Raw genomic sequence first — 25,196 nt, forward strand, 5'->3', positions numbered from 1 at the left:
TACAGACTCGTGATGGTCACTTAGGTTAATCTTGTTGTCCAAACACCACAAAACAAAATATTTTATGGTCCTTGACGTTGGCATAATGTATAAACCATTTCTGGTGGTTGCTTGAATTCTGAAAGCTTTGAATATTATCTAAACAAAAATTAAGAAGGTAACAGTCAAATCCTCTTTAACCTGACCTTCTTGAGCTTCTGAATCATTTTGATTGGCTTTGTCCCAATCTGTGTAGAAATTCCCATAGACTTTCAATATCTATTTTTAAATTTCATAGTTATTTTTGTGGAACATCTACATATAAAATTTATTAGTTAAGTAATCTATCCATAAGAGAAATCTTCCCAACTCTACTAACTCCAAGGATAATTACTTTATAATGTTATGATTTTTCTACCATTGCTGATCACAAGACCTTAGACTTTAGGAACCCTATTGAATATTTCCATTGCTTTTATTCATTTTTTATTGAAGTATAGTTGAATTACAATGTTGTGTTTCCAATGCTTTTTATCCCTTCCTATAAATCTGAGCTTCCATCAGGTATTATTTCCTCTTCTGTTGAATAATTTATTTTAGTATTGCTTATAGTGTAGGTCTACTAGTGTTTTATTTTCTTGTATCTTTGATTTGAAAATGTTTTCCTATTTATATTTGAAGGATGATTTTATTAAATATAGAATCCTGGGTTGATAAATTTCACCCCAGCACTTTAAAGACATCATTTGCTTCTCTTTTGGTCTATTAGTGTTGTCATTTTCCCTTTAAGTAACACTGTCTTTTTTCCTCTCTCTCTCTCTGATTTTAAGACTTTTCTCCCTATCTTCATTTTCATCAGTTTATGTTATGACTATGTGTGGTTCTTTTTATATTTATCCTTGAGGATCTTTGAGGTTGTGTCTCTTTCAGAGTACATTCTAACCATTTTGGTCCCCTCCTCCAGATAATCAGTAGGATGTTGTTAGTACCAAAATGTTTCCCAGAATTAGCCATAAAAATCTAGGTTCTTGGTCGACATTACTAATCATCAGGGAGACGCAATCAAAACCACAATGCCTCACACATGGCAGAATGGCTATCTTCAAAAAGATAGAAAAAAAATAAAAAAAAACAAGTGCTAGTGAGGATGTGGCAAAAGGGAATCCTCATGCACTGTTGGTAGGAATCTAAATTGGTGTAGCCACTACAGAACATAGTATTGAGGTTCCTTGAAAAGTTAAAAATAGAACTACCATACAATCCAGCAATGCCAGGCTTAGGTATTTATCAAAAGGAAGTAAAGTATGAAAAGAGAAGATACATGCACCCCAATATTCCCAGCAGCATTATCTGTAAGATGTGATGTATATTTATAATGAATATTCCTCAGGCCTAAAATAGAACAAAATCCTGCCATTTGGACAACATGGAGAACCTGGAAGGTATAGTGCTTAGTGAAATAAATCAGATTTAGAAATACAAATACTGTGTTTTATATGTGAAGTCTAAAAAATAAACAATTATAAAAAAAAAGAAACAGATTCACATGTATAGAGAACAAAATAGTGGTTAGCAGAAGAGACAGATGGGAGTGTTGGGGGGAAGGGGCAAAATAAGCGAAGGGATTAAGAGGTACAAGCTACTAGGTATGAAGTAAGTTACAAAGACGTACAGCACGGGGAATATAGTCAATATTTTATAATGACTTTTTATGCTTTTTATAAAAATAGAAGTATAATTGATAAAAATATAAAATTACTATGCTTCACATGTGAAACTAATACAATATTATAAGAAAACTTCAATCCTTAAATATCTGGTTTCATAAGTACCATAATAAAAATAAATGACTTGTTGTTGTTCAGTCGCTAAGTCATGTCTGACTCTTCGTGAACCCATGGAGAGTTTGCTACCAGGCTTCTCTGTCCTCCACTATCTCCCGGAGTTTGCTTAAATTCATGTCCATTGAGTTGGTGATGCCAAATAACTATCTCATCCTCTGCTACCCCTTCCCTTTTGCCTTCGATCTTTCCCATCATCAGTAGCAAACAAAATGATAATAATTTTATTACTGAATAGGTGAGGCTATTATGTTTCTTAGTCTGTACATCATTTTATTCATGGTGCAATCCAGGATTGTTTCAACTTTGTTTTCCCAGAAACCCCTCTGTTTCACACATTTGCAGGTTTTTACTATGTGAACAGTTGTCACAAGATGATATTTGGAGATTACGATTTTTGACATGCAGCAGTTACTCTTGATGACAAGACCCAAATGTGACTCTGGAAATGGGAGGTGACGGAATGTGAAATAAGGGTGAAAGACACTAACATCAAGGAGTAAAGACACTAGATTTAGTGAAGATGCTTTACAAAGCAAAAATACTGGGACAAATTTTCTATGAAGATGATAGACTCTCCTAGGACATATATCAGAAATCTGAATGGAAAAAAAGATGATAAATCAGGTACCAATTTCGCAGTATATGATGGTGAATTGACAGAAGGTCAGAATGTGACAGTGCTGGGGGAAGTCAAAGATTTCTTGGCCTTTATTGCAAATGCATTTTTATCACTAGCTTTCAACAATTTCTTTATTAACTGATTTTTTATAATTACTTTTGGGGATTCCTCTAACAGTGAGATATTTTTCTAGTTTTGCCTCTTTCTATAGAACATTTCCTTTGTCTTATACTGATTTCCTTTGCAGCCTTTCACACTCAGCAAATTTCCACCTTCACCATGATTTTATATTAAAAAGCATGATTCTGCTAAAAATTTATGAGCAACTTTCATATCCAATTTTAACCCAATAATATGCTTAGCAACTTTCTATATGCTGACACTATAGCAATCATTTCTTTTCATCTTATAACATTCCATTCCACACTCTAATCTAGAACCAAGACTGCTCACTTTTCACCTTTTCCATCCACCTGGGTCATGAGCATTCCATCTTCTCTGTATGGAATGTCTCCTTAACCTATTACTAAATCACCTCTAATTCACTAATCTAAACTCTATGTAAATTAACATCCTTATTAAAATATTTCTACACTAAACTTCAGCACCATAAGATATCAAACAAATTCTGGTCATCCAAATTACTGTAGTTTCCTTTCAGTATCTTGATTTCTCACTTTCTCAAGTCATACCATTTTGTCTGAAGCTGCTGCTTTTTTGGAGTGTATAACCGGAGGTGTGTCTAGTTTTCTTCTCTCCCCATAAGATACAGCACAAGTCTGATTGTCTTCTTGTCACTTTATCCAATCTACAGATAAAAGTGGAACAAATCTTCAGCAACCTCTGTGTCATTGATTTTTCCTACTTATTAACATTTATTGAGCATGTATTACATGCAGTTCTTTTATATTATGGAGAGAAATTTACATTGCATTGGGTAGAGATGTTTGTTCACCTCAGGTTTCCCAAGTAAGATGAGATGGAGTAATTTCTCTGACTTTATTTTTCTGGGCTCCAAAATCACTGCAGATGATGATTGCAGCCATGAAATTAAAAGACGCTTACTCCTTGGAAGGAAAGTTATGACCAACCTACATAGCATATTAAAAAGCAGAGACATTACTTTGTCAACAAAAGTCCGTCTAGTCAAGGCTATAGTTTTTCCAGTGGTTATGTATGGATGTGAGAGTTGGACCATAAAAACAGCTGAGCGCCGAAGAATTGATGCTTTTGAACTGTGGTGTTGGAGAAGACTCTTGAGAGTCCCTTGGACTGCAAGGGGATCCAACCAGTCCATCCTAAAGGAGATCAGTCCTGGGTATTCATTGGAAGGACTGATGTTGAAGCTGAAACTCCAATACTTTGGCCACCTCATGCGAAGAGTTGACTCATTGGAAAAGACCCTGATGCTTGGAGAGATTGGGGGCAGGAGGAGAAGGGGACAACAGAGAATGAGATGGTTGGATGGCATCACCCACTCGATGGACACAAGTTTGAGTAAACTCCGGGAGTTGGTGACGGACAGGGAGGCCTGGCGTGCTGCGATTCATGGGGTCGCAAAGAGTCAGACACGACTGAGCGACTGAACTGAACTGAATTTCCAGTTCTCACATGTAAATGTTTAAGGAGAATGCAAAGTAGGTTTCCTTTCCTTTTCTCTGAGAGTACAATGCTTTTCCATTCTTAATTTCATGTAAGCAAGTTCAGGAGCATTAGCTAAGCAGTTATGGCTTTGATATCACCATTTTCCTAAGCTATACATATATATCCTCGACTAATTTTGTCTGTTACCTTCTTTTAATTTAACCTCATTGTTTTTTCTAATATTTTATTGGACTTAATCCCTATAAAACCAATTCAAATGATTTTAAGATAAAAGAATATCAAAAATATATTTTTATTATTCTTTTTTTTATCAAACTTTAAACTATTTTGTATTGGAGTATAGCTGATCAGGAGGAGAAGGGGATGGCAGAGGATGAGATGGCTGGATGGCATCACCAACTCAATGGACATGAGTTTGAGCAAACTCCAGGAGAAAGTGAAAGATAGGGAAACCTGGCGTGCTGCAGTCTGTGGGGTCACAAAGAGTCAGACACAACTGAGAGACTAAACAGCAACAACAAATAGCTGATCAACAATGTTGTGGTAGTTTCAGGTGAACACTGAAAGGACTCAGCCATATATATGTGTGTGTGCGTGTGTGTGTGCGCCACGTGTGTGTGTGTGTGTGTGTGTGTGTGTGTATCCATTCTCCCCCAAACTCCTCTCCCATCCAGGGTGGCACATAACACTGAATAGAGTTCCATGTGCTATAGAATAGGTTCCTGTCAGTTACCCATTTTAACATAGCAGTGCATACATGACCTTCCCGAAGTCCCTAGCTATCCCTTCCCCCCAACAACCATAAGTTCATTCTCTAAATCTGTATCTCTTTCTGTCCTGCAGGTAAGTTCACTTGTATCATTTCTTTTTAGATTCCACCTATAAGGGATGTCATACGATACTTCTCCTTATTCATACTGAGTGACTCACTTCACTCAGTATGACACTCTCTACGTCCATCCATGCTGCTGCAAATGGCATTTTTCATTCTTTCTAATGACTGAGTAATACTCCATTGTATATATGTACCATATCTTTTTTTATTTCTCTGCTGATGAACATTTAGGTTGCTTCCATGTCTTGGTTATTGTAAACAGTGCAAAATATATTTGACAAGCAGGTCTGAGAATGCAGTACCAGACCAGTTACTTGTACATCTCTCAAAAGACCTATATCTGTTGTCTTGACATCTATTCTTCATTTTTTGTACTCACTGCAGTCTGGTTTTTGTCCACTAATTCACTGATGCTATTTTTAAGTACAACTGTCTTTTAAAAATCTTACCCAACTGGATCAAAGCCAAATGATGCCCCTGCTCCAACTGGCTTCTCCTGCACTTCATCTAAGAAGTACTGTCTTCTCACTCAGCTATTCCTTGAACTCTTCCTTAATTTTCACTTTGTTCATTCAGATAACTTTTTGTTATATCAAATCTACTGTTAACCAAATTTTTTGGACTTTGTCCCTCTGAACAGCACATTCTCACTTTCTTGGCTCAATCATTTATGATCTGTCACCCAGACTATTACAATTTTTTAAAATGTCTCCTTGCTTGTCTTTCTCTCAATCTATTGTTCATGTTGTCACATGAGTTATCTTCTTTTAACATTATTGTCATCATGCCATTTCCTCAAAACCATCAGTGGCTCCTCATTTAGTAGAGAATAAAGTTCAAATGTCTTAGTGAAACAGAAAGTTCCTCTGTGATTTGGACCTGTTACAACTTTCCAGCTTCAGCTTCCCACCTTCTCCTTTTCTATACACCTTACATTCTAATCACACAATTCTATTTTCTATGCCCAGGACACTGCAACTTCTTTAAAGCCTCTCCTTTGTTAATGCCATTGGTCTATACCCTTACTTGTAATCCTACTTTTCTCTCAAGATTCAGATCAAATTCTTCTTTCTTATGAAATATCCCTACTGTGCTAGTCAGAAATTATCATTCATATTTTTGGTAACATTATGTTAGTACTTTTACCGTTTCATAAATTGGCCTCTGCTTGACTCTTGACTACAGTGTTACGACCTTTTGCTTTATTAGAGTATAAGTGTCTTAAAAGAATAGCCTGGGTCTATCCACAAGGGTACCTCAAGTGGTCAGTACTTATTTATGATTCATAGAAGACTATCAATGCATGTTTGCTGAAGGCTTCCAATTACTGTTCAAAATCATACTTTTCAAAGGTATCCAAATCTCAATATTCATTAAGCTTTTGATCAGAAATATAGTAAAGAACAGCTTTTCTATTGAAAAGCAGATGCATTAATAAGTTTGGCTTGACCTAAAAGGCTCTGTGAAGGACAAATTATTCCTAGTCTATTGCACTATTGATATTGCTTGCTTTACTATAGGTAAGGCAATGGGGGCCCAAGGCATAGTTTTAAATTAATTCTGTAGGTTTATATTAGCTCTTGTTTACATATGAATTTTTAGCAAAAATATAGAATACAGAATAAAGAAGTTTACACTGTGAAAACTGGCACTTAACAACTGTTGGTAAAACTTTTGAGTTAGTGGTATTCAGGAATGGTTAAAGAGCACTGTCTTCCCACATTGAAAGGAGGGCATGATTACCACACACCATCTTAATATATCAAAAGAAAAAGAAAACGCCACTTCAAGTCTTCTTTGCTCCTGTTCAGCTTTTCCATTTCCTTACCTCAAAGATGGACCCTGATAATTTTCTGCCCCCAATATCACAGACGAGCAAAAAGAAGTCAGCTGCCCTTTTCGAGCTATCATGCTGACAGATTTCCTCTGCTTGCATTTCCAGATGTGCTTAACCATCAACTGAACTTCATTTGGCTAAAATCTTATTCGAGATCACTTCTAACATGAGACCCAACCTCAGCCAGAAGAACTAATTTGGGATGCTTCCAGGGATTATCTTGTCCTTTGAATATTGAGGAAGGAGAGGTTGGGTGACCCAAGACTCTGGAACTCCTTACTATCCTAGAGCTCACAATGTCAGAGCTTTTGCCTCAGAATCTCTGCCAGAGTGAGGCTGTGGTTCTCCGAGAGATGGGGTCATTGTTATTATTCTTCCAGTCTCCAAGGCAAAATACATCGTGTGACCAACCATGTAGGTAATGCCAAAAACCACCTGGAAAAGACCCACAGTTGTCACTGGGCCATGTTGAAATGTGAATCGCTGGAAGTGCTGACCACTACAAAGCCATGACAATTTTGTTTTCTACCCTTTGCCAGATGATGGTTAAATAAAAGGACCAAAGGGAAGGCAGTTAGAGATAGAATTCAACTTGCTAAAAGTGACATTTATTTTCTTCTGACTTACTATGGCCCACATGATGTTATTCTAACTGACCTATTTAGAAACGTTTAAGAGTAATATAACAGGCAGTTGGTGGAGGATTGGCAATTTTCTTAAGCTGGTTCATGCGTCACTCTGCTTTTGTTTGTCCAGCTGCCAGTATAAATTATGATCTGTTCAAGTGGATCTTGCTTGGCACCCTCTAAAGTTGGCCCAAACATTTGGACAGTCACATGTATCTCTTTCTGAACAAGTGCATCATTCAATGGACTCATGTAGCTCAGATGATGCACAGATATTCTGTTAGCACACAGGCCATCACTATGATGGGAAAATGGAACAAGGGGAAAATCCAAAGGACATCTGAGTCTGTCCTGTCCTAGCTGTTACTCAATGTGCTGAGATAGTGTGACATCAAGCTTTCTCTCATGTGTTTATCCAGGCTTTTCCCAGACATCCTGATGAATTGTATCACTGCCCATTACTACACATTCCTGCTCACTTTCTCCCTATTATTTCTATCTTTACCTTTCCCATCTCAGTCTTTCTTGAGATTTGGCACATGCTTCATTGGCAGCTGGTCTGAGTACCTCATTCTGAGGCTGAGAATTGCTCTTATGAACAGCTGTGGGAGACTGTGTTCCTTAGTTATCACTGTATCCTTTTGACCTTCTTTCTTTTCTTGCACTAAATTCACACTTTATAGTCACACACATTCAACTCAAGCTTTAATTCTATTACATCCTTTATTATTGTCTTCTCAACTCCATACTAGTTTAAGAAATTTAAAAAAAACAACTGTTGAGATGATTCTTTTTTCCTTTAATCAACAGTTTGGGTTTTCTCCCTTCTTTCCTCCCTTATCATCTCCACCTGCCCACCCCCACCACGTCTGTCCTCTTCTCAAGGTTCTTGGGCATAAGCAGAAATGCCCTAAATGTGCTACGGGATATGTGTGTGTGCATGTGTGTAAAATTTTGTGTTAAATGCTTTCATTAGGTTTCTTTTTTTAATTCTCATAACAACACTGTAAAGTAGATTATTATCCCTCCTTAAGGAGAAAGGAAAGATTAGGTATTTGGCTGACAATCCTAGAGCTGGGAAGTCATACAGCAGGATGTCTCCTGGAGTGTGGCTCTGTATTTCTAGACTGTATGCTCTCAACTGCCCACTGTATTGTCTAGTTTTTCCCCCTCACAATATATGGAAAACTTGTGGTAAATGTGAACATTGTACAATGTTGAGATTTTTTAGAGTTTGAAGAGGAAGAGATAAAAAGGCAGAAGCCTTGCTGCCTGTCTTACTAATTAATTCCCACCACTTTCTGGAACAGTAAAATATAATCTTCTGTGTCACAGGGCTTTCCAACTCTCAGTACCACTTGTTACTTTTCAGATCTTTGAAAATTTGGCTTGAAGATGTGGCCCTAGGCCAAGAACATGAACTTTTAGGAGTTAAGAGATTACATGGCTGACGTTATACTGTAGTCGGAGTATGTACACATCAAAAAAACCTGTTTAATAAACAACAGAAAATTGCAGAAAAAGTGGGTATTATGGATAATTTTCCCACCACAAAGTTGGGAAATTGTTCTTTTTGTTTTAGTCACTGTTAGTCAGAGATAGAGATTGCACATAGTAGTTTGTGCAAGACAATTTCATTTCAAATATTAAAGGGCAGTCACTTAAAAAAGAAAGATAACTTTTACTTAGTTTTTAAAGGTGTATATTCATCACAACTTAACATATTTTACACAGTTTTTTTCCCATTCATATTAAGATCTGTAATTTTCATTAAGGTAAGACATATTCTTCTTGACTTTCATGTACTAAGTGCTCAGTCACTTCAGTAGTGTCTGACCTTTAGCACTGTATAGGCTATAGCCCACCAGGCTCCTCTGTCCATGGGACTCTCCAGGCAGGAATACTGGAGTGGGTTGCCATGCCCTCCTCCAGGGGATCTTCTCAACCCAAGGATGGAAACTGTGTCTCCTATATTGCAGATGGATTCTTTACCACGGAGGCACTGGCTAAGCTCCTTGACTTTCATGTGTCTAAACAATTCAACAATTCAACAGCCAAAAAGTATTTGTTGAAACCACAGAGGTACTGGGTAAGCTCCTTGACTTTCATATGTCTAAACAATTCAACAGCCATAAAGTATTTGTTAAGTACAAATTATTTTTCTAGGTATTCTGGGGCTACAGATGATATAGTCCTTGTCCATAAGGAATTTATGATTGTGTGGTAGTTAGAAGACTAATGTATGTTAGACACAGAAGGAATAATGAAAGAGATGATCTAATACAGAATAAAAATGGCATCAGTTACAGGTGAGGTGAATGTTAGCTTGTACTTCTTTATCTTGTCTCTGGAAGTATCTGAGACAATTTGTTGAAGTACTCTAGAAAATCCATAGAGAGGATTTGCAGAGGTGAGGAGGGAATGAGTTTATGCCACTGGGGACAAATTCTGAGCAAACCTGCAATGAACACAGGCATCATTTCATAAGAAAGCAACTTGCTTTACTAACAAAATGCTAATGGTGAATAGGAATAGATAGTACGAAGGAGAAAGACAGATTTATATTCCTAGAGTAAAGGACTTTTGTAATTTTAAATAGGTGAATAATAAGATAGGAGTATTTGTGAAATTAACAATAATAATAAATAAGAATGTTTATAAAGTTCTGGTAAACAATGGGCTAGTTATATAGGCATTAGGAAAACCTTAAGTGAGGTAGTTAAGCGTGTATTTGAGCATCCATATCATGAGTGTCTAAGATGGAGTAATCAAAATTTATAAATAGAGAGGCTGAATTGGTCCATTCAATCCATGTTTGTTATTGTACTGGGTAGGGTGCCAGCCCAGTGGGAGTGCAGAGATGAACCAGAGACAGTCCTCCCCTTACCTCATTACCCTGTGAGAACGCTCAACATGAAATTAACTAGCAACTCTAATTATACAAATACCTACAATCTTCTAAGTCAGTAGTTCCCCCAAAAGGCAGAATCACTATGACTTGAGAATATATTAGAAAAGCAAATTTTTGAGCCTATTCCAGTTGTTCTAAGAAACTCTGTCCCAATATTCTGTGTTTTAACCTGCCTTCTGGGTGATTGTATAATATCCTGAAACTCTGTCCCAATATTCTGTGGTTTAACCTGCCTTCTGGGTGATTCTATAATATCGCTAAAGTTTGAGAGCCTCTGTTCTGAGAAAATTAGGAATATGCAAATTACAAGCCAGGGGTAGGATGCAGTGGGGGTTGAGGGGTCCTTGTGGCAGAAAATATACATCTTTCAATGATTATATAGCAAAATCAACCTACTGTATGAGTGTGCTGATTGGGAAAGAAGGTTAAATGTTGTTTTTAGGTATCATAAATGCATGTTACCATGGGCCTATGGAGACATTCGCCTCACATTTGTTACCTAGTTTGTTAGCAACCCTAGTTTGGGTATTAACAGCCAAGAGGTTACCCTGAAGTAGAGAGTGGGGAGATTAAGTGATAAGTAAAGCCTTAAAATTTCTTCAAAATATACTATAATCAGTCTCTATATGTTCATGGAAATCTAGCCCTACCCAATGATATCTTCAAATTAGTCAAGGCCTTTGTTTTCTATTGCATTAGATTGTATAGCTTATGGGCTTCCCTAGTGACTCAGCAGTAAATAACCCACCTGTTAATGCAGGAGATGCAGATTCAATCCCTGGGTTGGGAAGACCCCCTGGAGAAGGAAACGGCAACCCACTCCAGTATTCTTGCCTGGAGAACCCCATGGACAGGGGGGCCTTGTGCTCTACCATCCATGGGGTTGCAAAGAGTCGGACATGACTTGGTGACTAAACAACAGCAACATTATGGCTTATACTTACTCATGTTCATGTAATCTTTAAATGCAGATAATTCAGGGTGAAACATAATGTCTACAACCAGAGTTAAAAGCATCCCAGGATAGTTCCTTCTTCTTGTTGTCTTAACCATTCCTCATCTCTACTCTTTGACTTTCTTCCTTTTGCTTCCTAACACCTGTCATTTTCCAAGGACTGTTTTCTGAGCTGTATATTTGTTCCCTTTACCATCACTACCTTAAAGAGCTAGTATATTTTCATGGATTTCACTCACATCTAGCTTTTGAAGATTATATTTATTTCTAGTCTCCTAAGAATATTTTTGAAGGTTAGTAATACTTTTAATATAATGATAGCCTACTAAGTCTCATGGGACTCAGTCTCCATTTAGTTCCAAATGAACACACTGTTATTTGACCACCCATCTATAGCTAGCAACATATAATAGGGCCTCACACCTGAGATTGTATATTCTGATTTTGCATTTTTCCCCCTAGATTTATTTCAACTTCTTCCTCTCATTTATATTGACTTATTAAACTTTATTCCTGCTTCCTTGCCTGAACTAAGAAGTTATACTAAGGTACTTAATCACATATTAACTAATTCTCTAGTGTTGATTGGTTTCTGGACAGAACCTGACCTGCAATATATTCTAAATCCTACTCCCATTTGTCCCAGTGCCATAAATCCTGACCATTACCAAATTCCCAGTACTATGTCTCCAACTCCACAGCACGATATTTCCAACTGAATAGCATTTCAAACTCAACACATGCAAATTAAGCTTTTCATTTTACTCCCCAGATGGGATTTTCTTAACAAATTCTTGGGCAGAGTTTTTTTGTTTTTTTTTTCCCAATCTTCTAGGATTAGAACTTCTGGGACATTTAAGTTTTATTACTGATCTACTTGTTAAACCCTATTCCTTGCCTACATGTAATTGCTCTGTCCTATAAGAGTGCTATCTTTTATCTTTATATCTGTGTCTAATTTCTATTCTTTTAATGTGGAAGTCTCTGTCTTCACCGACATCAATTTATTCTTAGTCATCTTTTATACTTAGCCTAATTTTCATCTTTTGATAAGAAATCCACAGTTAAAATTTGCAGATTTCTCTCCATTTAAAATTTTCCAGATAATTTTTTTCTATAATTTTAAATAATTCAGTACATATGTCTTATTTCTGCAACTGACATTGAAGACATTTAAGAGCACAGGGTCACTGAGTTTTTATTAATATTTCCATTGTTCTTTAGTGCCCCAACAGAGGATTGAAAATTGAGTAAATTTATAATAATTGTTTCATAAATGATATGTATTTATATAAATCTCACTTTACTCCGAAATGATTGTGCACTAGCAACTAAGAAATCATGCTTTGTCTTCAGAAAAATATAGGTTTGTATCTCAACTTTAGCATTTTCTAGCTTAATACTTGAGTAAATTACCTAATCTAATAAGCCTATTTTCTTTGCAGTGAAATAGAGATGTGTGGAAACTTTCTCAAAGGTTATCATTTGTTGTGAGAATTAAATTTTTTGAGTTGACAAGTACCTTATATTTAGGTAGAAATCAAGATTTGCATTTCTTATTTTTCTTTCAAGATATAGTTTACAACTTGCAGAACTATATTTTAAAATTTCCAAAGCTGTTTGCATCTTTAGTTTTATCCATTTGCTCATTTATTCACCCAGTCACTTATTTATTCATTTACTTTTAGTACTTTTCAAGGAGCACATAATATGGAGTATACTGCTAGAAAAAAACATATATCCATAGAAACCAGAAGTTCCAGCTTTGAGTGTGGATCCATCCTTCCATTCTAACTGAGAAATCATAATTAAGTTACTTCTGGGAGAATTAAATTTTATCTTAGAAAAGTTCCTATCATAGAAAGTCTTAATATATCATGACAACTATTATTTTTATCATTTGTTGTCATTAAAGAATATTCAATGACATTTTAAAATAGGATTGACATATACACACTGCTATATTTCAAAAGGATAACCAACAAGAATCTGCCATATAACACACGAAACTGCCCAACATTATGTAAAAACCCTAATGGGAAAAGAATTTGAAAAAGAATAGATACATGTATATGTATAATTGCTGTCCAACTGATATTATCACAACATTGTTAGTCAACTATATTCCAATATAAAATAAAAAGTAAAAAAAAAAAAAAGATAAACAGAACAATATTAAAGGAGAAATAATAATTTAAAATCATGGCCACCAAAAACACAAATAGGTAAGGAACATAAAATCAGATGAATTTGTAGTTATGCAAATCTGCAGTCAACACTGGACACTGAAATTGACTATCTGGGTTCTGTTAAGCACAGCAGAAAAGAAAACACAATCAGTTCTAGGGTTGGAAATGGCCATAAAGGAAAAAGATACAAATTCTGGTAGAGAAATGAAGCTTTTCCTATTACCTATAGGAAATAAAGTTTTCATACTCAGACTTCTAAGTGGAAACACTAAGTGATGTGGAAAACCCTTAACAATATCCCTGGAATTACTGAACCAGCACCACTCCCCTACATCTGAGGCACAGTATCATTGCACAAGTCAGTGATGGCACTCTTGTAGCACTAAAAGAAATGTGGTCCAAAAGTGTGGCTCTCTGTTCCCCTTTGGCTTAATCCAGAGATAACACCTAGGCAATCTAGATAGGTCCTCCAAACAACTCTAGGTAAACATCTACAGTGTATCAGAAAGTTGATACATCACAATTCAGGAGCCCACACACTCCTAGTTGGATTTTGAGGTGCATGTAAGCTCTGGCTCTAAGTAGTAACTGACTCTTTGTGACCCCAGAAGGGCTCCTCTGTCCATGGCATTTTCCAGAACACTGGAGTGGGTTGCCATTTCCTCCTCCAGGGGCTCTTGCCAACCCAGGGATCAAACCCGCATCTCTTGTGTCTCCTGCAGGCAGTTTCTTTACCACTACCGCCATGTGGGAAGCCGGGATTTGGAGGTGAAGATATTCTTTCTTATCTGAGTCACTGTTGTATACTGAAACTAACACAATATTGTAAATAAACTTAGTTCAATTTAAAGAAAAAATTTTTTTTAATTAATAAAAGAACAAAATACTTTCCATCCAGCTATTGCTGAGGGGAGCTTATCAACATCATGTGTGACATACTGGGAAACAGAAGAAATGCTTTGAAGAAAAAAAAAAGAACCCCCGAGAATGCTGGGCTGTCCCCTTGGCTGCATACACGGTGCTAATGAGGTGCCTTTGGGAAGGGGAAGAACGTGTTGTGAATCACATGGCGGCAAAGATCATTGAAAATGTCTGCACTACGTTTTCCGCTCAGGCCCAGGGCTTCATCACTGGGGAGACTGGACCTGTTTTAGGGTACCTATTCAAACATTCCACGGTTGATTCTCTTAGGATAACAGCAATATCGGCCTTGTGCAGAATCACTCGCCATTCTCCTACTGCCTTCCAGAATGTTATTGAGAAGGTGGGACTGACCTCGGTAATACACTCCTTGGCCTCTGCCATCTACAAAGTCCAGCAGTACATGTTGACCTTATTTAATGCAATGCTGTCCTGTGGGATTCATCTTCAGAGGCTAATCCAAGAAAAGGACTTTGTCTCTACAATTATCCGTTTACTGACAGTCCCTCCACTTCCATTAGAGCCAAAGCCTTTCTGGTTCTATTATATATTTTGATTCATAACCAGGAGATGCTGCTACTCAGCTGCCAAGCAAGACTGGTGATGTACATCGAGAGAGACAGCAGAAAGACCACTCCAGGCAAGGAGCAGCAGAGCGGCAATGAATACCTGCCCCGATGCCTTGACCTGCTCATCCGTCACTTGGTGCAGGAGCTGCCACGTATCCTGGGTGACATTCTTAACGCCCTGGCTAACGTTTCTGGTCGTAAACACCCATCCACAGTTCAAGCGAAACAGCTGAAGATGTGTCTCCCCCTCATGCCTGTAGTGCTTCACCTGGTAACATCTCAGGTATTTCGACCTCAAGTTGTAACAGAAGAGTTCCTTTTCAGTTACGGAACTATTCTTACTCATATTAAATCAATAGACTCAGGAGAAACTAACAAAGATGGAGCTGTAGGAATGATGGCATCAGAAGAATTTATCAAGATCACGCTGTCGGCTTTTGAAGCAGTGATACAGTATCCTATTTTATTGAAAGACTATTGCTCTACGGTGGTTGATTATATCCTGCCCCCCTTGGTGTCACTGGTTCAAAGCCAGAATGTGGAGTGGAGACTCTTCAGCTTGCGGCTACTCTCAGAAAGCACATCTCTGCTTGTGAACCAGGAGCCTGACGACAGGAAGGAGGTGGCGCATGTCGACTCTGACAACAATCTTCTGGCTCTAATTAGAGACGTCTTACTTCCCCAGTATGAACACATCCTCACGGAGCCGGACCCTGTACCAGCATATGCTCTGAAGCTGCTGGTTGCCATGACTGAACACAACCCAACTTTTACCAGACTTGTGGAAGACAGCAAACTGATCTCACGCATTTTTGAAGTAATTCTGGAACATCAGGAGAACATTCTGGGTAACACCATGCAAAGTGTGGTTGCATTGCTCAACAATCTGGTTGCCTGCAAAGATTCGAATATGAAGCTACTTTATGAGCAAGGACTGGTCTGTCACGTCTGTAACCTGTTCACTGAGACTGCCACACTGTGTTTGGATGTGGACAACAAAAACAACAACGAGACTGCAGCCGCCCTGCTGTTCTCCCTGTTAGACATTCTGCATGGCATGCTGACCTACACTTCCGGAGTCGTGCGGCTGGCTCTGCAGGCACAGAAATCCGGCTCAGGAGGGAGCACTCAGGCCGCGGAAGACCTGCTGCTGCTCGGCAAGCCTCTCATAGACCTCGTCAGCCTGCTCATCCCGCTGCTTCCTAACGAGGATCCTGAAATTTTTGAAGTTTCATCCAAGTGTCTGTCTATACTCGTTCAGTTGTATGGAGGGGAAAACCCAGAGAGCCTGTCTCCTGAAAATGCAGAGACCTTCGCTGATTTACTGACATCCAAAGAGGACCCAAAGGACCAGAAGCTTCTGTTGAGGATTCTCAGAAGAATGATCACCTCTAACGAGAAGCACCTGGAGAGTCTCAAGAGCGCAGGGAGCCTCCTGCGGGCTCTGGAGGGGCTGGCCCCGGCCGGGGGGTCATCAGCCAACAGCGCAGTGGCGTCCTTGGCCCTGGAGATCCTCCAAGCTGCTGGACGCTAGGCAAGAAGGCACTCAGCACAGCCTCTCTGCCGTCCCTACCCCCGGCTACACACACTCCACAGGTCACCACACCCACAGTGTGGGTCCAATAAAGTCAGCTGAATCCAGAAAAAAAAAAAAAAAAAAAAGAACAAAATATTCCAAGAACAGAAAAAAAAAAAAAATTCCAAAAGAGGGAATCTCAACTCAAGCTGTCTACAGCAAATATCCAATAGTTCAGATTTCTCCTTCACCCTCCTTCTCAAGATGACACTAGAGAGTAGAGAAAATCTGGGATAATTTCATGAGGATAGAGCTTTTTAATTGTGCCTATCACCCCTGGATGTTAAGTTGCTCAAGTGTCAACACTCTCTGTAGTGTCTTGTAGGTAGGCATTATGTTAACATCTGCTCTTGAAATTGCAGTGCTGAAACTCAGAGTCTCTCACTTAGGATAGTGATAATCCAGTGGCCCTCCCTTGCTGGCATGCCCTGCTTCCGCTCTCACTGGCACTGCAGGGCTTCTGACTTTCAATTAGGTTGTTCTTCCCCAATCTTTCTTTGGGCCCTCCCTCCATCTGCAGCCTCTATTACAAAGATTACCTCACTCTTTGTTATTGCCTTTCTGTCCCCAATCCTCTCCCCGACTGAAGCATGCTGAAGATTGCTTTCTGAGATACCTGTGATCAGGGAGAGATTCGGCCTATACTGTATCTGCTCTTTTCTCTGCTCAAATATGCCATGTTGCCAATGCCACCACTCCATTCAGCTGTGGGAATGGCATAATGGTATGGGGTACCTTGCAGTGGTTCTCCTCCTAGAAACCTTGTTTAGAAGTAAGTTAAAGACCTTCTACTTTCGATTCTCTCTGCTTTGTATACATGAACTATCCAGCCTTTAGCCCCTCATGCTTCATTTTCTAAGACTGTCACCTGGAATGATGAGTTACTGCTATTGTATCTATCTTCCTGTTTCTCTTCTTATTATATTCTCTGGAACAAGGAATCCTTTCTTTTTCTTCCTTTTCTGTCTAGAAGGGACTTGTGCTATGTGATAAGATCTTCATCCCTGAGGCATCATTAACCCATTCCCTTCCTTGGGGCCATGTGGCAATCGGACTTTGTGAGGATACGGTTTATTTATTTTTATTGGAATATAATTGCTTTACAATGCTGTGTTAGTTTCTGCTGCACAACAGAGTGAATCAGCTACGTGTATACATACATCCCCTCCCTCTTGCACCTTCCTCCACTCCCCCATCCCACCCCTCCAGGTAACCACAGAGGAACGAGCTGAGCTCCTGTGTTACAGAGCAGGTTCCCACTTGCTCCCTGTTTAACACGTGGCAATGTATCTATGTCAATCCCAATCTCCCAGTTCACCCCACCCCCTCCATCCCTTCACTGTTGTGTCCACATATCTGTTCTCTATGTCTGCATCTCTATTTCTGCCCTGGAAATAGGTTCATCTGTACCATTTTTCTAGATTCCACATATATCTGTTAATATACAATATTTGTTTTTCTTGTGAGAGCATGATTTATGGGAAGCATAATAATGATTTCAGTTTATTATTTTCAGAATATTAACCCATTATGCATAATTTTACTCAACAGAATTTTTCATGACTGTTGATTACCAAATAGTCTGAGAAGGTTACTATCAAATGTCTGGAATGGTACATACTCAAGACATTTTAATACTCTTACCATTGCCCTTCACAAGGGCCTCTAATCATGCACACCTCTAATCATGGTCACTGTGAATGACAGATGATGGGCTTTGTGATATATAATCTGCCTAATGACTCAAGGCATCCTGATACCACCATCTCATAAGCTCATTTCTAAATTTTTACTGGGCAACTAATGAGACTTTCCCACAAAGTTTATCCAGACCTTCTTCACAGTGAAAAGACCAAACAGAATTGATGACTCTGGCCAGAGTGCAGATGGCTTTTGGAGAGTGCAAGTTTTTTCTGGCTGTGTGCTGAGGTCCTGGATTAGAAAAAGACCATGCTGATATAGCATTTGTTTATCAAATTTAACAAACATTTTTCGAATGCCAACTATAGGCAAAGTTTGAAATGATGGCATGAATAAGTACATTAAAATCTCTCAGTGTACTTGACCCACAGCACAGACAGACCTTCTGGCCTTTATTTTGATATATTCTTGGCACATGGAAATAAATGTCCTACCACTGAGTCACTGTGCTATTCTTTTTTCCTAGAATCAACTTTATCTTAAACATTAGGGATATATATATATATATATATATATATATATATATATATATATATATATGTAGAGAGAGAGAGAGAGAGAGAATAGAATAGAAGTTTAAGAGTTTTTCATCTCTATATGATAAGCACACAATTTCTGGGTGATCCAAACATTCAAGTCATTTTTTTCTTTCATTAAATAACCAATACTCACACCCTAGGGCTTCCCAGGTGGCTTCCCAAGTCTCTAAATTGATGTAGTATAGCTAAGCTATGAGATTCTTCTTGATTCACCAGACACTTTGGGCTTAAGAATCTTGAGATTATTACTCAAGATTTCTGAACGATATCTAGAGGAAGTAGAGAAAAATATGCACCCATATTAAGAATTGATTAGAAGGTGAAGGGGTGCCTTCCTTTTGTACTGACCCTAAAGAAACCAAGGGGTAGTGTTCACACACTTTGTTTTCAAATGACACCACAATCCCTGAGATGAGAGTTACTATTGCCTCCTCTTTATCCAGGGCCATGAAACATGCATAGTAGCAACTACTACATATATGTTTTTTCAGGGCCTCATTTTCTGCATTGAAACAAAGACAAAAACACAGCCTCAAACTCAGACAAGAAGGTAGACAAGGATCTACAGGCAAAGTATTTGAGGAGTGGCACTACTGAATTATTAAGATAAAGGGGTCCAGTAAGTTAGAAGCTCCTGTAACATAACCAAATCCAGTGAGAGAGCCCAGCAAACACAAATGTGGCTTCACTTTGATCTCCATCTTCACTTCTGTCATCTATTTGCTCAGTAGATATACTTTAATCTACACTCTTTACCAAATTAATTTGTATTAATCAATTAATATTCACTTTAGGTTATAAATGTATATACTTAAACAAATTTAATAGTTCTATAAAGTTAAAATAAAAATACATTAGTCTCAGCACTTCACTTTCGCTATATTTCTGCTCCCCAGAAGCAAACACTTTCACCTCTTTTATTATTTTTTAATTTAATTTTTCTTTTATATTGTGGTATAGTTGATTTATAATGTCATGTTAGTTCCAGGCATATAGCAAAGTAGTTCTGTTACACATATATCCAATCCTTTTTATGTTCTTTTCCCATATCAGTTACTACAGAATACTGAGTGGAGTTCCCTCTGCTGTACGGTAGGTCCTTGTTGATGATCTATTTAATACATAGTGGACTTCCCTAGTGGTTTAGCCAGTAAAGAATTTGCCTGCAAAGTAAGAGACCTGGGTTCAATCCCTGGGTTGGGAAGATTCCCTGGAGAAGGGAATGGCTACCCACTCCAGTATTCTTGCCTGGCGAATTCCATGGACAGAGGAGCCCAGTGGGCTACTATCCATGGGATCCCAAAGAGTTGGACATGACTGAGCGACTAACACTCTCACTTTTCATGTGTTAATCTCAAACTCGTAATTTATCCCTCCCCACACCCCTACCCTTCACCTTCAGTAACCATAAGTTTGAAAACTGTAAGTGTTCTATGTCTGTGAGTCTATTTCTGTTTTGTAAATAAATTCATCTGTACCATTTTTTTAGATTCCACATATAAGTGATAAAATGTAATATTTGTCTTTCTCTGTCTGACTTACTTCACTTAGTATGATGATCTCCATGTTTATGCTGCTGCAGATGGCATTATTTCATTCTTTTTTTATGGTTGAGCAATATTCCATTGTATATATGAACCACTTCTTTTTCCATTCATCTGTTGATGGACATTTAGGTTGCTTCCCACATTTACCACTTTTAATAGTTTCTTCTTGATAGTTTACTCCATATTTTCAATTAATATACATACTTCTTGATTTAAAAAAAAATAGATATTCTCCAAAATTTTCCTGTGGTAGCTAGCTAGCCTTCAAGAGAACCCTCAGTGATTCTCATCTACTGGGTCAGGGTCTTGTATAGTCTCCTTCATCCTTGAAGAGGTCTGAGTGGCTCATGTAACCAGCAGGGCATCGTGGAAATGTTGGTGTGGGAGTGCCACAGATAGGTTGTAAAACACACTGGATCTTCTACCTTGCTCACTCAGGGATCACTCACTATTCGGAAACCAGCTTCAATGCTGTGAGGACATTCAGGCAGCTCTGTGCAGTGGTCCCTGTGGTGAGGTCCATATATGCTGGCCTCCCGCCGACAGCATCAACCTGCCAGCCAAGTGAATGAGCCCCTTTGGATGTTAATCCTCCAGCCCCATTTAAGTCTTCCAGCCACATATGACTACATTTGGTCCCAACATTTTGACTAAAACTTTATGAGAAACCCTGAGCTAGAACAATAACTAAGCTACTCTCAAATTCCTGACCCACAGAAATTGTATGAGACCATAAATATTTACTGTTGTTTTAATATCTAAGCTTTGGAATAACTTGTTTTGCAGTAGCTGATGTTATATATTTACTGTAATAGAAAGTGAGTGTTTAGCTCTCCTTCAAGCCCCAACCTCCTTCCCTGTAAACATACAAATTCACACTTCTTTCTTCCTCCGTTTGATAACACTATTCGTTGTCCATATTATGTATAAGTAATTATTCATAGCATAGTCACACAGCATTAACTTACTGAAGCCAACAGGAAAAAAAAAAAAAAAAAAAAACAGTGGTTAAGTGTAGTTGGGACATAAAGTGTGGGCAGGGTACAGAAATTGAAACCATTGGCTGAAGAAAATAAAGCTTAAAACGTAAACTGATTTATATTCTCAAGATACTGGTGAGGCAGACCAAGTCACTTGAACTTGATTCTATGGGCAATAAGAACAAAGAGAGAGTTGCACGCAAATGGGTGAAATGATTCAGTTCACTTTTTAAGAAGGCAAAGTTGATAATGAACAACAGGAGTGACACTAGAGTAATACTAGGGACAGACTGTGGAATTAACTTCAAGCAGACATAATAATGATAAAAGGGGAGTATATCGGCAAGACCTTTCAGGGATAAAAAATCCACATGCTTTGTAAAGCTAGTGGATGTACAATGCAAGGTGAGAATGAATAAGGAAAGGATGATCTGGGGTTCTGTCCTGGGGATGACAGAATAAAGCTATAATTTCTATTTACATGGCATGTCACAATTAAAAAAACTCATGTCCACTGCAGTCAGTTATTTCAACTACCTTGTGATAAATTATATGTATTAAATAACAAATAGGGTTAGTATAGGAATGTTAAAAAGACCCTGACCACTACTAAATCATTTCTTTGTGAAGACACTCTACTTAGTTTTTCCCAGTCAACTTTTTCTCCTGATAAACTAGAAGTTGACTTGTGTTCACCTTTTTAAACATATTTGTCTATATCTATCTTTGATTCTCCCACGTTACTATTATACATAAATGGATTTTTAAAACAGTTTATTCAGTGGGCATGTGTATAGTGGGTTGAGCCTCTGTGTGTCTGAAAAAAAAGCAATTTAGATAGTACTTCTGAGACTTCGAGTTTATGAGTCATCTGAGGATCCTGATAAAGTGCAGATTCCAACTCAACAGGTCCTGAACTGAGTCCAAAATCCTGCATTTCTAACAAGCTCCCTGTGATGTCAATGCTACTAGTCCATGGAATACATTTTGATTAGAAATGTTTTAGACTAAAGCCATATGTGTATCTGTACCCCCACATACTCACTCAAAGTGCTTAAGCAGTTGTGCCATTTGGGGACACATTATATATCTGATTTCAATTTTAAAACAGCAACCATTTTTGCACAGGTTTCAAGGTAGACAATAGTTGCTGCCAATTGTCTATGTGTTTATTCTCAGTAATATAACTGCATTCCATTTCTGTCTGTGTTGGCAAGCATTCCCCTAAAGGTTTCTAAACACATCAATGATCTTTTTTCAAGAAGAGCTCCATAAAGACCCACCTCATTGTTAGTTGTTCATTAGCAGTTCTTTTACTGACAACTTGGACGTATGCCTCTTAATTTTGCAAGTATTTTAAAATTAAAATTACTTCCAAAGCATTTCAAATACTTCTTCTGGCAATAACATCTGCTTGGAAGCAGAATTCTAACTCTCCTCCCACAGGTCTCTTCTTTTATGATTCCATAGCCTTGTGGGTTCTCTTAATAGTCTGAATTCCACAATATAATTCATGAGTGTTGAAAGACATCTGAAATCATTGACATGCCTCAGGGTCTCAGCATTAAGCAACTATCAGCTCTGTCCTCATGTAATTGGGCATGCTTAGGTCCATCTTAGAAATTCCTTCTTTCTCTTTCTCCTTTCGCTTTCTCTTATAGGAAACCCATTCATGGTTCAGACAAGTTTTTCAAAGTACACATTTTTATCCCTGCAGAAGTACCTCAAGTCAAACTTCAATGGATGAACAATAGCTCTTTGTATACATGACAGAGAAGTAACCTTGAAAGCAATGATTGATTTTTATGAGATTCTAAGCAAGAACTCAGTCACCCTGGAGAAAGAAAGTCTCCTGTCTGCTACTTAGGCATTGTGTGGGTGCACACATGCTCAGTCATGTCTGACTCTTTGTGACCCTGTGGTCTGTAGCCCATCAGGCTCCTCTGTCCGTGGGATTTTCCAGGCAAGAATACTGGAGTGGGCTGCCATTTCCTCCTCCAGGGTCTTCTCCACTGAGGAACTGAACCCATGACTCCTGTATCCCCTGCACTGCAGGCGGATTGGTTATCACTGAGCCATCGGGGGACTTAGGCATTCTAAGTCCTTTATCCTCCTCTTTGCCAGATAGCTATAAGAGATATGTTGAAAAGGATAGGCTAATCAGTGGTGGTACTAATTTCTCAAAAGTTCTTGGAAATCTTTGAGTTGGATGGCCCACAGAGAATATGTTGCTCAACCTCCTATTTGATTTAGGAATCCTTAACACGGCATCTTTGAGATTCAGTCAAGGTGCCACGAGTATTTTCTGTAGGGGTGAGAACCTAGCTGGACAGCTCCACTTGTTAAACTTGCAGCTGGGAGCAGTCATGAGCATTTCCTGAAGCTGCTCTGATGCATCATACTATTCCCGCTCTCACCTTCTGTGCTCGTTTTAGATGTTCTTGTCCTTTCAATTTTGCCATATTAATTCTTATTTACTGCTTTTAGTACTGCACCTTAAAGTCTTCTCAAATTACTCAAATTTAGTTAGGAACTTAATACCAAAATAGAGCAAAACCTGAACTTTGACTCATGCTATTAACATCAAAGACTGTATCTCACCACTGAATTTTGAACTTCAGAAGCACTTCCAGCTTCTAACACTGTACTGCTCTCATAAGGAATGTGATGAAGTTCATCTCACCACTGGATGCACACCTTTTCTCTCCCATTTTTAGATGCACCCATGAAGAGTTAAACTATGTGCATCAGGCCACATATACTGTTAGAGACCCAACTGGGAGTACAGCCCAGGAAACTTGGCTCACAGTCTTATGTGCTTCTTACCACATGACCATCATTTCTGACAAATATAAATTCATGTAGTACTCCTCCTGCTGAAACATGCTGGAGACAACACACGTTGGCAAAGTAGACTGGTCAGTGTATGTTAAGCAAATTTCTTGACTGAATAATGTGTGGTTTACAAGATTCCTGTTGCCATGGACAGAATGGTCCACATTTTGTTAATGTTATCATGACACAGGGTATTTGTGAGGGTCTTTTTAAAACAAATTGCCTTAATAGTCACATTTTTGGCTCTTGTCTTGCCAGACAGATTTTGCTCCAATGGCATCTTTCTAAGAAGGCACTACTGACTGTTGGCAGCAGCTACTGCTGCTTTTAAATTCTTCATGGCCTCTAAGCTGTGCCCTCCAATATGTTTCCTGAGAAGCTAAGCTACTCTTAGCTTAAAATTTCAACTATATGCTTCTAAACCTGAAACAGATGTTATCTTGGCTGCTGTCATTTGTCATGAGCGTCTCTTTTTGTATTATATACAAGATAGATAAAAGGCAGGTAATTTGTTGCCTCACTCTGTAGAGAAAGGAAAAAAAGGGAGAGAGAGTGAAACAAGAGAAAGAGATAGAGAGAGACTAAATATATAAATTAGAGGAATAAAGCCACATGGAGACAGAAAAGTACAACCACTTGAACATCTATTATCCTAATATCATATGCTATAGTTTGGCTACTACCGATTTGCCTGGCATCTCTTTTGAATCATATTTGTGGCCACCCAGATTAACTCTGTGAGCTGTTCTTTTGATTTAATATCAGCTTGCTCTTTTCAGCTCCCATGTCATTTACTGTTTCTAAAAGAAATGTACTGCTTGTTACTCAACCTTCTGTGTTTTCAAGAACTCACAGTCCCCTTTTTTTTCTCCTTTTTGTATGGGAACCAGGAACTAGAAAGCATTAAATGAGGAAAATTAACCACTCAGAAAAGGTGGAAGCCCAGAGAAAAAAAGGCTTGTCTTTTATGGTTTGTACTTGGTAAGCTGTGGGTGTGACTCAATTTCCTCACCACCCACATAAAAAGGTTGCCACCCAATCACTGTTTTTTCTATCCAAAACCCCTCCCCTTTGATTTTGGCTAGGAGAGACCCTAAGAAAGACTGCCCTTTCTGGACCGCTGCAGAC

General features: G+C 38.4%; 1 protein-coding gene across 1 annotated transcript; it reads left to right on the forward strand.

The window, feature by feature from the left end:
- Positions 1 to 7,015: 7,015 nt before the first annotated feature.
- On the forward strand, positions 7,016 to 16,494 carry LOC133042207 (serine/threonine-protein kinase ULK4-like). The gene is given in 4 exon segments (XM_061122756.1): positions 7,016 to 7,133; positions 11,674 to 11,759; positions 14,350 to 14,815; positions 14,818 to 16,494. Coding segments are annotated over 4 exon segments (2,277 nt in total). The 3' UTR covers positions 16,425 to 16,494.
- Positions 16,495 to 25,196: the final 8,702 nt, after the last annotated feature.

This window comes from Dama dama, chromosome 21 (genome assembly GCF_033118175.1).
Source record: "Dama dama isolate Ldn47 chromosome 21, ASM3311817v1, whole genome shotgun sequence".
NCBI classification, from domain to species: domain Eukaryota; kingdom Metazoa; phylum Chordata; class Mammalia; order Artiodactyla; family Cervidae; genus Dama; species Dama dama.